General features: G+C 41.0%; 1 protein-coding gene across 1 annotated transcript in view; it reads left to right on the top strand.

Moving 5' to 3' along the window:
• IGSF22 (immunoglobulin superfamily member 22) overlaps positions 1 to 16,270 on the top strand; it is a 197,232-nt gene that overhangs the window by 53,012 nt on the left and 127,950 nt on the right. The window contains 1 exon segment of the mRNA XM_039533179.1: positions 984 to 1,114. Coding sequence (XP_039389113.1) covers positions 1,105 to 1,114 — 10 coding nt within the window. The 5' untranslated portion in view covers positions 984 to 1,104.

Below are 16,270 nucleotides of genomic sequence, written 5' to 3'. Positions count from 1 at the left end.
CAGATTTCATAAGGAGAAGGTTTTCCTTTACCTCCACTCAAAATTCATCCCTAAGGTAATTTCTGAGTTTCACATAGATCAGTCTGTTTATTTAACGATATTTTCCCCTTAACCTCATGGTTCCAATGACGACAGGAAACTTCATCCTCTGGACGTCAGATGAGCATTAGCGTTCTACCTGCAAAAAACTAAACCAATTAGGAAAATGCCTACAATATTTGTTGCTATAGCAGAGCAATTGCAGCACAAACGTGATCTGCTCAGAGGCTCTCTAAGTGGATCTCCGGCTGTATCACTTTTTGTTATCAGTTGGCGTGTCTGCTTTTCCCAGATGTGCTGAGGGCACATTCCACTAGAGCACAGGCAACCTCAATAGCTTTACTTCAAGAAGTTCCTATATTGGAGCTCCAGTCATACCTTCACCAAGCATTATGCCTTAGCCCAGGCCTCTTCTGCAGATGCAGCTGTTGGGACAGCAGCATTGCATAGTTCTATACCAACTGCACCTCACGCCCCTCTCCTGTTTGAATACCCTTTACTAGTCACCCACATGTGGCACACACACAGGGACCAGCATTCGAAGAAGAAATAGAGGTTACTTACTTTTAACTAGAGGGTCTTTGAGATGTGTGGCCCCTAACTGTATTCTACTACCTACCTTAGTTCCCATCTCTTCTGGATCCTCTCTGATTCATGGTAAGAGGAGGAACTGGAGAGCCGTTGGTCAATGCCACACTTTACACCCATGCTTTGAAGCATGAGGGGAACAACTCTATAGGTGTGGACCAACAGACTCTACTTGCTAGAAAATTCTGGTTTCAGGCACATGTGGAATACAGATAGGGACTACATATCTCAAAGAACCTCCAGTTACAGGTCGGTAAATTCCATTTATCACCCCATAATATTTCTTTTCATGCCTGATAATGTAATAAATCCCACTTATGCCTGAAAGACTTAGACTTTACTTTTTTTTCTTTTAGGATTCTAGAGTGTAAACCCCATAAGGACATAAACTATCATCTCAGAGGGCCGTGTGCCAATCAGACGAGTCCTGGAGGAGATTTTGCAAGCGTTTACCATGTGACTAAAGGCACTCACTGCATGTCAGATGGTAAGTACAGAGGTTAATGGTTCATTGCATCACTATGACACTACAATACTGGAGGGAAAAAATTTCGACAATATTCTTTTTGAGAATTTGTCCTAATTTTACTGCGGAATAAAGGAGACAGGTAGACAGGAAAGGGAAGAAAATGAATGCAGGTTGTACACAACTTCCAAAGCCCAGTTAACACAGAAAGAGCCCTTGTTGCTTTTTTTTCCACTAAAGGACAATATTCATTAACAGATCATCAATCTGTGACTGGTCCCACATTTCAGGAAGTGTCTGTTCATCTTTCATATTAATACTGGGATTTTCAAAGGCGCATAAGGGATGTAGGCACCCAGATCCCATTGAAATTGGATGGGATCTGCATGTATAATTCTCTGGCCTCCTTTGAAAATCCCAGCCTAAATGAACTTCTGGGCATCCAGTGGGTTTTTAGACTGTTTGACTTACTTGTTAACTGTTCTGAACAGTTATTAAATGACTTAGGACCCGGTCGTTTAGTTGTTTGGCATTTCTCAAGTGGCATTGGAGTCAATGGGAGCTGAGGGTGCTCAGTGCCTCATCAGAAGTGTTTAGCACCTTGCAGGATGAGAGCCCACTGAAGTCAGTGGGCTTTGAATCAGGCCCTTAGTGTAGTAAATCTTTTTTTTTTTTAAAGTATTAAACAGAAGGTTGCTTTTATTTGCTGGAAATCTGATATATTTGCCTTCCTGTTGCATCATAAATATGCTTTTGTAATTCATTTAATCAGCTTTTTATAGTACTCTGTAGGCAGAGCTACCTTGTATTCAGTAATCCATGGCTGTTTTATGGTACAAAAGTACTTTCAACCTATGTGAATATGCAATCTGAACATAACTCCATGTTGAAAATGAAGCTTCTGGAAAAGGGGGTGATGAAATACTATACTGGAAGATGTTTGGCGGGAAAAATAATTCCCCTTATGAGAACAAGCTGGTTAGGTAAGTGGATTATTCTACCCACATTCTGCTTATCTCATTTCAGAGGTGATCTTTTGCAAGAGGTGCTGACCTCTCTTTTTTTAAATAAGAATCCTGAGCAAGAAGAAGATAATTTCTCATGCAGATATGTCTGATGGGTCCTCACATTCTCTGCTGAAAACTGGGATCAGGTGACAGCTTGGCCAGTTGAAGATCAGTGTATTCAGTGGTCATGTGAGGGCAGGAAGGAAGTATCTCATAATGTCAATTCACATCACCATGCTAAGGCCTGCGCTTTGCAGCCTTTGTGCAGTAAAGACCTGATCCAAAGCCCTTTTGAAGCCAATGGAAGTCTAGGCACTAAAACCTCACATTATTACTGTTCAACATTTATATTGTGGTAGCACCTAGAAGCGTCAAATAGGTGGAGGCCCCATTGTGCTAGGTCCCATACAAATGTATAGCAAATGGCAGTCACTGCTTTAAAGAACTTGCAGTCTAAATGTTGGTATCTTTGTTGGTTTTGCTGAGTAAGGTTGTAGGGTTTGGTGTTGTATGTTCTAAACATCCTTAGATTATTTTGTGTTAATTTCAGAGAGTGGTATACACAGTTCTGCTCACTACTCAACTCCTATAACAGACAAAATAATACTTAAAAGCACTGTGTAAATTCATGTCTGGTTAACTACACTGAAATCAATTGAATTGCACCAGGGATGAGTTTGGACCATTGCCTATACAAAACTCACATATTTAAAAATAAATATTCCTGCTTTCCTTTCTTACTTATAATACCTTCGATTATTAAAACAAAAAGATTTTTAAAAAATCAATTATCCAGTCCTTTGAGCCATTTATGATGTATGTTTACTTTTTGCATTTTTTTTAGCTTGGACTATAAAATGAAACTGGCCCGTTTCATTTTTATGTTCCAGTCAATTTCACTTTCTCCTTTTTTCACCAGCATAGTGTTGCGGGTTTGGGGCTCATAAAACTGCATAAGGAATAGTTAAATGAAAATAAGTCTTAATTTCATGAAAACCCTTCTGTTCATATGAGGTTTTGTTTCCCCCTCCATTTTTACTTGACATAAGTTAATTTTTTATCCTGAACTAAGAAGAGAAGTGCCCCATATGTGGATTCTGTTTGTCCTAATTAATTTTTCTACTCACTGTGGACCAGATTGTGATCACCAATGGGAGTAAGGGGTCACACAGATAGTCCTATTAACCGTAGCAGAATTTCTTGGATGAGTAACAGCGTACAGTGAGTAAGGATTTGTCAATCTGGCCCTATGTCCTTACACTATTTCTGTTTCAGAAATAAAATATAGCAAAATACACTTTGGAAAGAATGCTTGCAGCTTGGTGGAGCAAAGAGGAAGGAAAATCATTTTTATTACTCTGTAGTTTGATGAATACAAATACAGGGACTGTTCATTTAAAAATGAGCTTTCATTACATGCACATTCCATGATTTCATTATGGCAATTGTAAACAAGAGTCAGCATTTGTAATGAATGTGCCATTCAGAAAGACAGGTTCATGCTTGTGAAATGTGTTTGCATAGTAACGTATCAGTGGAGTTTGGCTAACCATATGTTTGCATATGGAAGTCAAATAGAACCATGGAAAAAACTTTTTTGCCATGAAGAAGAAAATCAACCTGCTTTAATGCAAGATTTGCACTTCACCATCATCATCTTCTTCTTCTTCTTTTTTTTTTTTTTGTAAAAACCAGTCATGAAGGAGCAGCATCCATAGCATACCATGTGATACTAGTGGAAGTTCTAATGAGAACAAAAATGAGCATCAGGACTCAAGAGGAATAACTCCTGCTGGCAAGCTTAATGTTTGTAACATGAGGATGACACGCCAACAGTGAACATTGTGCATTTGTTAAGATTTTGAAGCAGAAGTGGTGGCACAGTGGTTAGTGCATGAATCTTAGGCTCCTGTGTGGGAATGAGAGCCTCCCCTGTGGTATACTGGTGAAAAGAGTTGGAGAGATTATGAAGTACCCCCTCCTTTCTATGCACAGCCCCTTTCAGAGAACAGTAAATGATAAGGGAATTGACTCGGTTTTCTTCTCTTTCTTTATCCCAGGCATTAATCAGTTTATTTCTAGTTTTTTTGCCATAAAACTATTTATTCTTCATGGGCCTGATCCTTGGGTATTGTAGACCGGCATAGTTCCATTGATGCCAATTTAGGAACATGTCCCCTATGTGTTCTTATTGTTTATCCAACCCTTAATTAGTGGCAGTATAAGAATTACACTTAAATATTGTCTTTGTTTGATGTCTAACATCATCATACCATACATACCAGGGATAGTGCTACCGGCTGTGATTTCCAAAGGAGACTAATGGAACTGGGTGCCAACTCCCATTAAAATTCAATGGAAGTTGGGCACCTAACTCCTTTAGACACCATTGAAAATGCCACAGTGTTCTGCACTGAATTGGATTCATTTTACTGACAAACCATCCAGGTTTCTTTTTTTTTCCTTAAATAATAATTTTCTTTTAGATCACAATGAAGAGACTCCAGCTTTTCACAGCTTGCCACTGAGAAGGAGACCAATGGTCAGACAATTTCAGCAAACCCTCTAGAGTCACTATAATAATTCCTTTGGAAAAAGGGGTGAACTTGGCTTGTTCTGTGCCAGGGGCGGCTCTAGGAATCCTGCCGCTCCAAGCACGGTGGCGCGCCGCGGGGCGCGCTCTGGCGGTTGCCGGTCCCGCGACTCGCGGGACCTCCTGCAGACGTGTCTGCGGAGGTTCCGCTGGTTCCGCGGCTCTGGTGGAGCATCCGCAATCATGCCTGTGGGAGGTCCACCCGAGCCGCGGTACCAGCGGACCCTCCGCAGTCATGCCTGCGGCAGGTCCACCTGTCCCGTGGCTCCGGTGGACCTCCCGCAGGCATGACTGCGGAAGGTCCGCCGGAGCCACCTTCCGCCTGCTGGCAAAAGGCCGCCCCAAGCGCGCGCTTGGTGCGCTGGGGTCTGGAGCTGGCCCTGTTCTGTGCAATGCTGGCATTTTACTGCCAATGGTGTCTTTGCACTTTCGGATTCCAAGCTGCACTAAGAACTTGCTGCTGTGTGAGAAGGTGAACAGCAACTAACAGTTTCTGTATTCGAATCCTCCCTATATACTTGTTGAAGATGGTCCTTTTCTTTCCTGCAGGTGCTTCCTACCCTGCTTCTATCTCTTATTTCCCATCACAACAGTGGAATCATTAACATTTTTTGCTGTGTATTTTACAAGCTTATCCAAACTGATTAAAAGAGTAAGTGGTCTCTTGTCTGTTTGATAACGCTGTCTTGTGTCTACGGGAGAGGGGTTACAGCACGGTGGTTGCTATAATGAACTGACGTGGAAGGCTGATGAGCAGCACATTGGGTTTATATGTTCACATTCACTGATTGCACCCGTTATTCCTTTTGTTTACATTCTTTGTACATAAACTGAAGAATATCAATAGTACAATTAAAGATACATGAAGAGGTAAACCTTATCCTAAAAAGGGAATTGAGGCAAACATGCTCGCTTATCAGGGAACTTTTTAGATGTTAGCAGAAGGAGGTAATGTATTTAAAATCTTGATCTTGTAGTCATGTCTCAGGCAAAACTCTCATTGGTGCCAGTAAAGACTGAAGGATCTGTGTTCAAAAATAAAACAAAACAAAAAACCCAACAATATTTGACAACCTCTCAGGGAAAGGCTGCAAAGATGCAGCAAAATAATCTTTTCTGTTGTGCATCCAGGCTGCCACGGCTCTCCAGAGATTCTTCAGGGGCCAGCTCATCTAAGTTTCTCTCGCCATTCATAGGGCACCCTTGACACTGTCTCCTGGCTCTCCACGGGTCTCCCAGTGCAAAGCTTTATCTTCAGAAAGGTCAGTCATAAAGATAAAAGATATCCAGGACACAGCACAAGCCAGAAAGCGGGGTACACCATGTCGTGGCATATCTAGTGAAAGCTTTTTCACTAGGAGGGTGGTGAAGCACTGGAATGGGTTACCTAGGGAGGTGGTGGAATCTCCTTCCTTATTGGTTTTTAAGGTCAGGCTTGACAAAGCCCTGGCTGGGATGATTTAGTTGGGGATTAGGTCCTGCTTTGAGCAGGGAGTTGGACTAGATGACCTCCTGAGGTCCCTTCCAACCCTGATATTCTATGATTGGGCTTAGATGTGTCACCTCTTTAATAGCACCATGGTCCACCTATGTGGGAATGTGATAGAATTTGTATCATCCCCAATTCTGGGTGGCTTACATGTACATAGGAGTTGATATTGTGCAAAGAGACCCTTGTCCTTTTCTTGTAAGTGACGTTAATAAAGCCTCCGTGCCTAGCAATGGCAACACAGAGTACATATTCTGCATGAATGTGCCCCATTTGTAGATATGCCGCTGAAGAAAATGAAAACATATAGCAAGTAAATATTTCAAAAGTGCCAAAGTGACTTAGAAGCCTTTGACCCATTTTCAAAAGAGACAGGCATGAAGGAGTAGAGCTGGGTGAATAATTGTTTTTTCTTTTGGTGGTTGAACCGAAAAATCTGAATTTTTGTTTTGTTTGTTTGTTTCAGATGGACCTGAAATGACAGGTTTTTTTTTTTTGGTGAAATGAAAAACTGGAAAAAAAATTGATTTTGGTCCAAATGAAACAGGGGGTGTTTTTTTACCCTTTTCCTATTTGTTAAAAATTACATATACTAGGTTTGGCAGAATTAAGTTTTAACTTTTTTATAATTTCCATATATGATATCAATGTTTATTTTTATTCATTTAAATTTACACAGTTGCTGGAAATTATGGGATGGTCAAGTAGAGGGAAGGTCAGATAATTCATTAAAGGCTGTAAAAGTTCAGATTTAAAAAGTTTAACCATTTAAAATACAAATTGTCAACATCACGTCAAAATATACAATGTAAAGATCCTTAAATCAAATTCTAAGGAGTTCTCAAGCAGCATTTTTGTTATTTTGCCTATCTGGAAATTTTGATTATTATCAATGGAACTATCTTTTTTGGTTTGTGTGTGGACAGTGAAATTAACCCTTACAGACATTTACAGATAAAAAATGAATCTTTCCAAGCCCAAATATAGCTAATTTTAGAAACAAAATGTCATTTCAAAATGAAAAGTCAAAATATTTCATTTTGAAAATGTTAAAATGAAACATTTTTGACTTTTTCAGAATTTTGTTTTTTTCCCATTTTATTTGGCTGAAACTATTCACTGAATTTGATCCAAATTCACAAATAGCTTTGTTTGACTGAAACGTTTGCATTTTTCGGTGAATATACTATTTGCTGGGAAAAAATATTGCCCAGCTCTACTTAGGCACCTGTGTCATGTTGACTTCAGTGTTACTTAAGGCTTCTAAGTGCCTAAGTCACTTTTGAAAATTGAACTTATGGCCAGGTTCTCAAAAGCATTTGGGCACCTAAAGATTCAGGCATGCGCCTAGTGGGATGTTCAAAAGCACCTAAGCTATGTAGGGGCTTATATCCCATTAGCCCTTAGTCTTCTAAGTCATTTAGGGGCTTTGGAAAATTTTACCCAACATCTTTTACTTCCATTGGTGGATGCAGGGAAAAAAGGGGAAATTGATTCCATTATTTCTAATGCAAATTGCCCGTGTGAAGCATACAAGCATTGAATGGAGAATAACACTGCCCTATATAGTTCTTGCTATACAAGGGGTTAACTCCAGCTTCCCTTGAACAAGTGTTCAGGTGAAGGGCTGCTAGAGACATAGGAGATGGAGGCAGGGCTTCTTACTGAGGCTCTGAGATCAGGGTTGATGCAGGAAAGTTCTTGTTTGCTGCGCTTCTGGCTGATGTTTGCTTTGTGTGATATGAGATATTGTCTGTTGCTGTGTTTAGTTTCTGCTCTGGTTATGCCTCCTCTCTATGCTTGTCTTCTATAATGTCTTTTTTCTATTATTTTCCCCTCTCTTCCTTCCCTTCCTCTGCTCTGTATCACTAAGCTTATCCTCTTTTCCTCATTCCTCCTTTTTTTTCCTGAGCCTCTCCATCTTCTCTTGTCTTTTTCCTGTCTCATTTTTTTCTTTTGCTTCTATGTTTGTTGCCATAGTCACTTTTTCCCAACACATGCCCTGTTCTTTCTCTTTTACCAGATCACATCATTTTTGTAGTGCTTGGTTTAGTGAAAGCATAACAGTGACCACCAAATGTTAGTAGAAGGATCATTGTAGACTTCGAATAAGTAGCCAGTGGACTGTCTTTCAGGCATGCGGCTGCACACACTAAAAGACCTGATCCAAAGCCCATCGAAAATAATGGGCAGACCCCCATTGACTTCACTGGTTATTAGACCAGGCACTAAAATGTAGCACACCTAATTTGTGTGAGTATTCATCACTGTTATGTATTTATTGATAGACTGGCAAACTGGTTAATTACATGCTGAAACTAAGAACACAACTGCGTACCAAACTAGACTTAAAAATATATTAGTCATTTTTAAGACTCGGGTCTTGTCTACATGGGACAGTTGCACCAATTTAACTGAAATCATTTTTAAACCAAGTTAGTTAAACTGGTGCAAAGCCCTGGTTGGAGCCTCTTATTCTCATTTTGGAGTGGTTTATTTCAGTTTAGCTTAAATCTATTCTTAAGCAATTTAAGATAAACTGCAATGGGCCTGCTTTAAACCAAATAAGAGCGTCTACTCAGACTTTTGCACCGGTTTAACTATTGGTTTCAAATCACCCCTTTAGTTAGACCGGTGCATTTTCCTCATGTTGACAAGGCCTAAGCCCAGAGAAATGTAATCTCTCTTCACTTTTCTCACAGATTGACAGCTCGTGATTTCATGTTTTCCCTCTTGAGATCTCAGCACCTTACAGCGTGGGGAAGGATAAAATCTCAATGGGAAGATACATTAATAAAAATTGTATTGAGAGGAGGGTGGGAGGGGAAGGCCTCCCCAAGAACGAGAGGTTTTAATGATGGAACATTTTCCTCATTGTATCACAGCTGTAGAAGAAGAGGAGGAGGAAGCCAGAGACTGCTCTATATTTGTGCAGATTCTTATCTCCTTCCTCCCACTCGTGATCAGTGACTATTGCTAATCGGGATCTGCTACATACATTCATGGGGAAGAAGCTGATCAAAAATATCAGTCAGCAGTGGGAGGCCAGAATGTGTCTGGTTCTGCACAAGCTGGGAAGTGGGTGAAAGGAGCCTTCCCCACTTACAGCAGAGGCCAGCCACAATCTGGAGTGGGAGTGCAGGCACTGAGCCTGCATAGTGCCATTGGTGGTGCTAAGCTGCCCAAAAGGGGCAGGATAAAGCCATCTGTCCCAGAGCAGCTGACAGGGTATGGAGGGGGAATACATACGCCACATTAACTTCCTGGCTGACAGACTGCCCGTTGCAGCATGCACTCTTTGGGAGCTCCTCCTGTAGCACAAAGATAGAGCAATCTCCTCCTTTGAGCCACAGTTTACCCCAGTAAGGCAAGGCATGTAACTGAGCGGAAGAACAGGTGGAGAAATCTGCCTTGGTGCACCTTTCCCAGGACAGATAAGGTTCTGACTGAGCGGTCAACCAGGCACGTAAGCCATCCAAAATTCCCATGGCTCTTGGGAGAGAATGTGACCCTGATACTGGACTAGAAGAACCTTGAAAAGACAGAGCCCTGGGGAAGTCAGTAAACGCTACAGAATCTGATTCTGCGTACCACTTTGTTTCAGTCTTTGTCAAATGTTGCGCACAGGAAATGTGATATTTTAGGAAAAAATTATCAAAATTCCTAAGAAACCTTGCAGCCTCCATTAAGGGTTTCACATTTTTATTTCCTGCAGTCAGGAAGTGGCAGCTTAATTTCATGAACGAGTCCATGATCCCTTTGCAGTCACATTTGCATATGTGGAAATAGATAAGCTTATCTATTGTGCGGTGTGTTTGTTCCATGGCATATTCTATTCTAGTCAAGTTCTGCTATCATGCCACTCAGTGTAGTATCGAAACCTCTCTATACCGTATTCTGTCCTATTCATGTTTTTGTATTACACTCATCACTGTGGTATTTGAGTGCCAGTGAGCAGTATCCTACTCTGTTCAGGTTCTTATACGGTGCCCACCACTGTGGTATGTCCTATATAGTGTATTCTAGTCAGGTTCTTGCACCATACCCCTCACCATATTGAGTGCCTGTATACTGTACTCTATTGTATTCAAATTTCTACATGCTGCAACTCTTGCTGTGCTAGCCAAGTGCCTGGGTACTGTATTCTATTCTGTTCAGATTCTTATATGTCTCCACAATATGCAAGTGACTATCTAGTGTCCCAAATACCTTGTTTTAATTTATTTTCAACTCAGATTTTTAGCAGCAGAGAATTTATTATTTTAAAAAATAGCAATTGCACCTGGAAGTGAATGACCAAGATGATTTTTATTTTGTCCTGACAATAGAGGCTACACGTCTTTGGCAATTGCCATTATTGAGCTCTTTAAGTGAGAACAAACAGAATACCCCCGTCCAACACATGCGTGCACGCCTCTTTTTATAACATATTTATTCATTAAACATATGTTTCTTTTTGAAAGACGAAAGCTATTAGCACTTTAAAATAGAACCCTTTTTTCATTGCTTTTCATAGAAACAGTGCCACAGTGTTACGGAAAAAAACCCATTAACACGCCAAATTTAATTAACTGACTAAATATTCTATTAAAGCTCTTTTCTGCTCCATCAGTTTTGACAATAGGTATATAAATACAGTATGTTGATGACTGACCTTGAAACTAGTGTTTTTGCTTTGTGAAGTCTATGCTGGGGTTTGAATACCATTGTCCCATTTGCACAAAAAAGCCTCCTGCCTACGGAAGCTGGATGTATGCTAGATGGGTCAAATGAGGGGGACCAAATCCTGACATTCTTACTCAAGCAAAATATCCTCTGATGTCAGTTGGGATTTTGACTCGGTGAGGATGGAGGTGTCAAGCTTGCAGGAGGCTGGATAACTCCTCCAAGGTGCTGGATACCATCAAATCCTATTGGTACTCTAGGAGTTGATGGTTATTATAGTAAACTCTTCAGAGCAGGGAATGTCTCGGTATGGGTATGTTTCAAGCTGGGGGGTGTGATTTCCAGCTTGAGGAGACATATTCACACTAGCTGTCATCAAGCTAGAGCGCTGCCACAGCTGTTGCCTGTTTTGAGCACACTGGCTCAATGAGAGCTAGCATAAGTATGTCTCCCTGAGCTGGGAATCACATACCTGTTGTTATGTGTTTATATGGTGCTGTAGAAATGGTTACTTTTGTATCTCCCTCCTGAACTTCACTGTGCTTTCCGTGGTGGTCTGGAGGATCTAGGCCTAGGTCTTCTCTTCATGACATTAAAGATCCTATGGCACTTCCATAAGAGCTGGGGTTTGCTCAAAACTCATTGGTGAAATTCCCTTATCCCATGCTGTTCTGTGTGCCCTTTGGTTGCCATCCCTGTAATCCAGAGGCTGCTGCATTTTAGTGGTGCTACATGTATGTAGTTTGTAAGGCCTGCTGGGGTCTGTTGAGGTGAAAGGCGGTGCCTTTAAGACAATGTTACATTTGCCTTAAGCAAAAGGACTTGGTATTTCCCTGATGCATCTCACTTTTCCTGCTTCTGGCAGTCTGAAACAGACCATGGCACTTTTACTTTGACAAAAAATAAACAGTGGATCTTTATTGTTCATTTCTCTCACAGGGTAACTGGCCCTTGAAAGAGAAATAGGTTCAGCCTCACCTGTGGGAGACTTAGCTTACCTCCTCAGGTGGAGAAACTGAGCAAAATCACATAACAGGCAGGCCATGTAGCTAAATCAGAGTGTAGATAAAAGAAGCCTGTGAAGAGTGATGGGGGAAAGAAAGACTTTGCACAGGAAGCAGTGGGAGTTGCTGATAGATAAAGAGTAGTGAGTGGTTCAAGGAACCAGGGAGTGGCATGGGGCTGAGAAGAGAGACTCTGAGGAAGAAGGGGCTGTGACCAGCTTGTTTTGGTGTTTTCTTTTTTGTAACATAGTCAAAGGGCCCAGTAATTGTAGCAGGTGACTGCAGCAACCAAACCAGACTGGGAGGTTGGGTGATTCAGAGTGTGGGAGGAGAAATGGAGGTAGAGGTTAGCACAAAGCCAGACCAGGTAGGCAGTGCTGTTACAATTTCTATTATGATGTCACTAATACCAGTGATCCTACCTTTATTTTGGGCTATCCTCTTCTAAGAGTAGAACTTAGCCCTGTGCATCTAAATCTACATCTGTATTGTTGACAAATCTCAGTACCATTATTTTGTCTCCATGAAGCTGATTTGTGGACAGTCAAAGCTATAGCTCTTTATTTTAGCTATAGAATTATAGAGCTTTTCTGTGTGTTTCCATTTTCAGAATTAAAAAGAGAGGTTGCTAGCTGAGACTGGTGTGGGAAAAGCAACACAGCTGAAAGCCATTTATTGTCTGTTAACAAAGCTCAGCGCACCCACAAATTACTTCTATGTATTCCAAAATCTTCACTGAAAAAAAACAGGGTAACAAAGAGAGATGTATTTTTTTTAAATTAGACTGTAGTTAATTGTTGGTCAATAATCAGAAGGACTCTTTGTGAGCTGTTGAACAGAAAAGGGAAGGAAGGTCCTTGTGCAAAGACAAAAGAAGCTTTGAACAGAGCTCTGATTGAAAGATGGCAAATGCTAATTATGTGTGGGTGTGATCCAAGTTAATATTCACTGCCTCTGCCCACCAAGGGTCTACATTTGCTTTTTTTAAGAGCTGTAATTTGACACTACGTTTAATATTTTTATTTAACTTTTTTAAGCAAAACTAACTTAAGAGGCTCCAGCTGTTAGAAATATCATATGCTCTAATCTGATACGGTTTCCAAGGGGAAAAAAACAGGACAGCCCTTAGCAACATGTCCTGCATTGAAACCTGTAAATATTAATAGATCCTATTAAGAATAAATCTCTTGCTTACAGGATTTGAATAATCAAAGTACATTTTATATATGCACACATGGGGCTTGATTCTGTTCTGCTTGCACTGGTATAAATCAGGAGAGACTCCAGTGAGAACAATGGAGTCATAACAGCAGACCACCAGCGTGGGAGGTGAATCAGACCCACAGTATATGATGTAATGGCTAGTCTATCACTGCTGTTTTCTGACTGGGTTTTACAGCTTCTGCTCTTACCTTTAGTATCAGCTAGTGGAGTTTCTCCTTTAGCCTCAAGTGGGAGAAGCCTATACTTTTGGGGCAAAAAGCCTGATGAGGGCCTGACTCCTCTCACACAAGTATAGCCCCCTCACTTGTGGAATTACTCCTGATTTACAGTGGTGTAAGCCAGGCTCAACATTTCACACAGAGTGCTGTCTGTGAACGGTGTAGCTGCTGACCATGCTGTCTGTACAGCATGCATGATGTGCATGAATTTGTTACAGATGGGCAACCTGGTAGGCTGATTTAAATAATTTACTCTGTTACTAAATGGGCTATGGATATTAACTACTATGAATGTCGTCTGGGTGGGAGCACTCAGTGTAATTTGTGAGGGGGAGTGGCCCGTTTAGAAGGACTAGGCATGCCCAGGAAGGACATATTCAGCAGTATCTAGTGTCATCAGCCCTAGTGGGGGCTAGCTGTGTCTGTTATTCTCAACCTTTGGTGGAGCCAGGTCTGGGGGCATGGGACCCTGGTAGCTACATCCTTCCCCTCCCAGAAAGACTGTGTGGGTTAGGACCTGTAATACCAGATGCAGTTTTGCAGATAATCTGGATTGTTTGCAATGGAAGAACAATAAGAGGTTTAGGGTGTTGTCTTTCAGAAAACATATTTTTGGGTTTTTTGATGTACAATCTGCTAAACAACCTGAAATGATCCCTTTAGGGGAAAAAATAGGTGATGGTGAAGGCATTTTAGGGCTTGTCTATAGTGGGAGTTATTCTGGAATACCTATTCCTGATTAATTCAGTGTGTGAACACTCTTATTCTGAATTAGTTTAATTTATTGGAATAAGAGCATCCACAAGGGAGTTAATCAGGAATAGTTCATCTGTTTTAAATTCATACCCTTGTTTGTTCTGGATTAATTTTCATGTGTAGACACACCCTAAGTGTAACGTTGCCAGACAGAGGATCCTAACTGAAACACTTTGGGTCAATAGAGCCCAAGCATACTTTCAAGCTTGTAAGCCGCACAAAAAGCAATACTGAGCCCAGAGTCTCAGCATTAGCTCAGAATAGATTCACTTTCCCATGGGGGGGGGGGGGGAAAGCACACTCTCTTTTGAAGTGCTAATTGTGCTAAATAACACGCATTCATTATCCATATTTTACCAAAGCCCCCCTCCCCAGTTTTCCCTCTAAATACAAACAATAATACTAAGTTATGAATTACTCTGAAAATTAATCAGAGTTGTTCTGGTTCAATATGAAAAGTCAGGCAGTTTCACAAGTGATGTTTCAGAACATTGATTAATAAAACTAGGAAATGTCTGGACACTTTTTTCCTCAATGACCTACAAACTGTATTCTCAAGAAATCTCATTTAAAAAAACCAAACCACCTACTGTTTTAGTAATTTCATGAAATGTATTTTTCTTCTGCACCCAAAAGGAATGGAATCAAGAGAGACCTAAGCCTGACTTGCATCCGAAGAAGTGGGTATTCACCTACGAAAGCTTATGCTGCAAAATGTCTGTTAGTCTATAAGGTGCCACAAGATTCTTTGCTGCTTCTACAGAACCAGACTAACACGGCTACCCCTCTGATACTAAGCCTGACCGAAAGCCTCCCTGTAATGATTTTGATTCCAAGTTCACCCTTTTGGCTTAAATTGGTATGTGAGTGGAAAGGGGATGGTCCAACAGGTCATTTAATATCTCATTGTGATGTGATATGCAAGACATGAAGATTTGGAAACCGCGCACACATCTTAGGCTATGTCTTCACTGCAAAAAAAGGATGTTTTTTTGCAGCAGTATAACTAACGTGTGTTAGCAATCCTGCTGTGAAATCCTGTTGTAGACAAGGCACCATGAGGTAGCTAGATGAGGTCAGCACTATGGTCCCCCTGACCCCCCAATCTATGGTTGACCTCATGGTAAGACTACAGTGCCTTGTTGCTACTAGGACATTAAAGTGAGAGGCTAACATGCATCAGTTGTGCCTTGGTAAAAACATACCTTTTTTGGCAATGAAGACGAAGCCTTAAGAGTGCCTAATTCTGCCCTCTAGATCTGCAAGCATAACTCCTATGGAAGTCAAGAGGGAGCTATGTGAGCACATCTAATGGCAACATTTGGCTTTGAAGAATAGCCTCTGTCAAGTTCACTTCCCAAGTTGTTCACAGTGAACAAAGGGTTAATTCTTAACTCTACTTCCTCCTTCTGTCGCCTAGGTGTGCAGGGAAAGGGCTCTGAGAATGGCAGCTTGACAGAGAGAGGGATGAGAACGCATTTTGGAAGTGGAGTGCCATACCCAGGCCCTATTGAAATGGGATGTACCTTGAGTGGGGAGCAGAGGATTCTGCTTCCTTTCTGGATGTGTTGGCTTATTTTACTGTCTTGTCATTTAACACTGTTCCTTGCAGAAAAGACCTTGCTGAGTGCAGTTGTATTTTGTTTTAATCCTCTTGGGTCATTCCACTGTCCTGCTGTGATTTATTGCCCTGTAAAATATTCTGGATAACCTAATTCTATTATGCCTGTGGGGGTTATTTCAGGCTGGTGAGAATCTCATTCAGCTCTTTGTAAAATGTTACTCCAGTTCTTTAGTTTCTCATTGAAGTGGCTCATCAAAAGGAAGAATATTATGGGCCTGATCTTCATCTTATGAGTGCAGGGGGCGGGGCAGCATGGCTGCATATCTAAGCTTAGGAGCCTTAATATTCTCTCAGTGTAGTGTAACTTACAGAATTATATTTCACTGACAAGTAAAAAGGATCAGTTCCAATTCTATTCTGTATGTAGAAATTTTCCAACCAGCTCTAAACACGACAAAACTGTGACCAAAATAAAAAATGAACATTTTGAATGTTTTTCACAAAAATTGCTCCCTATTTTCCAAACTCCTCTGTGTCATATGCTCAGGGGGACATATATGGCCCTTATATATGCCTGTGTAACTTCACTGAAGTGAGTGGAGTTGCATGGATGTGTCAGAGGGCAAAAATATGTCCCACTGTCTGTCCTTTGAGTCT

Source organism: Mauremys reevesii, linkage group 4, assembly GCF_016161935.1.
Source record: "Mauremys reevesii isolate NIE-2019 linkage group 4, ASM1616193v1, whole genome shotgun sequence".
Lineage (NCBI taxonomy): Eukaryota > Metazoa > Chordata > Testudines > Geoemydidae > Mauremys > Mauremys reevesii.
The sequence above is the reverse complement of the archived record's forward strand: the minus strand, read 5'-3'. Positions and strand labels throughout refer to the sequence as shown.